This window comes from Cebus imitator, unplaced genomic scaffold (genome assembly GCF_001604975.1).
Source record: "Cebus imitator isolate Cc_AM_T3 unplaced genomic scaffold, Cebus_imitator-1.0 Scaffold464, whole genome shotgun sequence".
Taxonomy (NCBI): domain Eukaryota; kingdom Metazoa; phylum Chordata; class Mammalia; order Primates; family Cebidae; genus Cebus; species Cebus imitator.
Window position 1 is genome coordinate 1,100,846 of NW_016107779.1, and position 2,340 is coordinate 1,103,185.

The 2,340-nt window shown below is 57.4% G+C and overlaps 1 protein-coding gene across 2 annotated transcripts in view; it reads left to right on the plus strand.

The window, feature by feature from the left end:
• Nucleotides 1-2,340, plus strand: part of TRPV3 (transient receptor potential cation channel subfamily V member 3) — a 39,653-nt gene that overhangs the window by 10,704 nt on the left and 26,609 nt on the right. For both annotated transcript variants that reach the window (XM_017512212.2, XM_037732693.1), the window contains exons 4-5: nt 392-546; nt 1,297-1,473. In XM_017512212.2, coding sequence (XP_017367701.2) covers nt 392-546; nt 1,297-1,473 — 332 coding nt within the window. The remainder of the gene's footprint in view (nt 1-391; nt 547-1,296; nt 1,474-2,340) is intronic.

Consider the following 2,340-nt stretch of genomic DNA (forward strand, 5'->3'; position numbering starts at 1 on the left):
TGCAGCAAACCACCATGGCACATGCATGCCTGTGTAATAAACCTGCATGTTCTGCACATGTACCCCAGAACTTAAAGTATAATAATAATAAAAAAGTTCAAACAACACAAAATATGCAATCTCACATTTTTAAGGCAATGTCTATTAACAGTGAGGCATGTGTCCTTCCCAACCATTGCTGCATGCATCCAAATACGGATATTTTGACAAAGTGTGATTGCCTATGCATTATGAGGGGCGCCTGATGGGTGTGCACGGAGCCGAGTGGGTTGCGGGCATCGTGACAGGCGTGGGGCGGGCGCGGCGCCCTGTGGGCAGCTCTGGCGGGGAAAAGGAGGGGCTGAGGTGGAGAGGACGCGTGTGGCGAGCTGGAAACACTGTCTGGCTTCAGTGCACACCTGGCGAGGGAAGAGCAGAGGAGGCGGAAGCGGCGGCTGAAGAAGCGCATCTTCGCAGCGGTGTCCGAGGGCTGCGTGGACGAGCTGCTGGAGCTGCTGGCAGAGCTGCAGGAGCTTTGCAGGCGGCGCCGCGACCACGACGTGCCTGGTCAGTGTCTGAGCCTGGCGGAGGGTACAGGGCTGGGTCCCTGCTTGGCTTCGGGTGCCCACCTTCCCCTCCCCTCAGGAACCTGTGGGGCTGGAGTGTGGGGAGCCCTACATGCTGGATAGGGACTCTGCACTTGACTCTGAGGGGGACGGGGAGCCACAGAAGGGTTTGCGCAGGTGAGATCGTGGTCTGACCGCTGCGTGGAAGGTGGGGGTAAGGCTGGAGAAGGCCACCGTCCAGGCGGGGCTGGGACCCCGAAGCAGGGCTTGAGAAGGGGAAGGGTTCTGAGGGGCTCCCCAGGCATCGGCATTGGCAGGACTCAGGACCTGGGGAGGGCGGGGGGAGTCCAGCACGGTGCCGTTCAGACTTGGGTGGCTTGGTGGATGCTGGAGCCCTGGCTGTCTCCAGGACCAGGGCAGTCTGAAGTTGATGGGGAGGCCATGAGCTTTATTTGCAGGCCACAGGGATGGAGTGGGCAGGCTGGAGACAGAGATTCCAGGGTGGGAGTGCACAGCGGGAAGCCATACAGTGGGCACAGAGGAACAGGCCTTAGAGGAGGCTCCCATGGGCCACAGAGAGCAAGGAACCCGCAAAGGAGATGGCAGAGGAACAGCTGGAGAGGGAGGAGGAGAGCCGCAGTGTGAGGTCTGGGAGTGGGGTCTGGAGGTCTGCAGCTGCAGTCCCACCTCCTCGGGGCTGTGAGGGCCCAGGGCAGCTGGGCTCCCCCTGTAGCTGCATCCCTGCCCACAGACTTCCTCATGCACAAGCTGACGGCCTCAGACACGGGGAAGACCTGCCTGATGAAGGCCTTGTTAAACATCAACCCCAACACCAAGGAGATTGTGCGGATCCTGCTTGCCTTTGCCGAAGAGAACGACATGCTGGGCAGGCTCATCAACGCCGAGTACACAGAGGAGGCCTACGAAGGTACCTTGCCGCCAACGGGCTGCGCCTCGGGGTCTGGGGGTGGGTGCAGGGCCACAGGGCCACTGCCGGCCATGCCACGTGGAGCCACTGCTGCCACTGAGAAGCCCCAAGCATGCAGCACGGGGCCAGGGATGCTGCAGGCACGCCTTTCTTCCTTCATTCTGCAAGTAATTTTGAGCACCAGTTACATGCCAGGCATTGCTTTTGGCACTGGCATGCACTGGTGAATAAGAGATTAAAGTCACTGCTCTAAGGCTGGGCATGGTGGCTCACACCTGTCATCCCAGCACTTTAGGAGGCTGAGGTGGACACATCACCTAAGGTCAAGGGTTCGAGACCAGCCTGACCAACATGATGAAACCCCATCTCTACTAAAAATACAAAAATTAGCTGGGCGTTGTGGCAGGTGCCTGTAATCCCGGCTACTCAGGAGGCTGAGACCTGGAAGGCGGAGACTGCAGTGAGCTGAGATCATGCCACTGCACCTTAGCCTGAGTGACAGAGCAGAACTCCATCTCAAAATAAATAAATAAAGCAAGTCACTGCTCTAAATAAGGTAATTTTAGGTAAAAAATGCTATGAAGGCTGGGTGCGGTGGCTCAGGCCTGTAATCCCAGAACTTTGGAAGTCTGAGGCTGGTGTATCATGAGGTCAGGAGATCGAACCATCCTGGCTAACATGGTGAAACCCCATCTCTACTAAAAATACAAAAAATTAGCTGGGTGTGGTGGTGTGCACCTGTAGTCCCAGCTACTCAGGAGGCTGAGGCGGGAGAATCGTGAATCTGGGAGGCAGAAGTTGCAGTGAGCCAAGATCGCGCCACTGCACTCCAGGCTGGGTGACAGAGCAAGACTCCGTCTCAAAAAA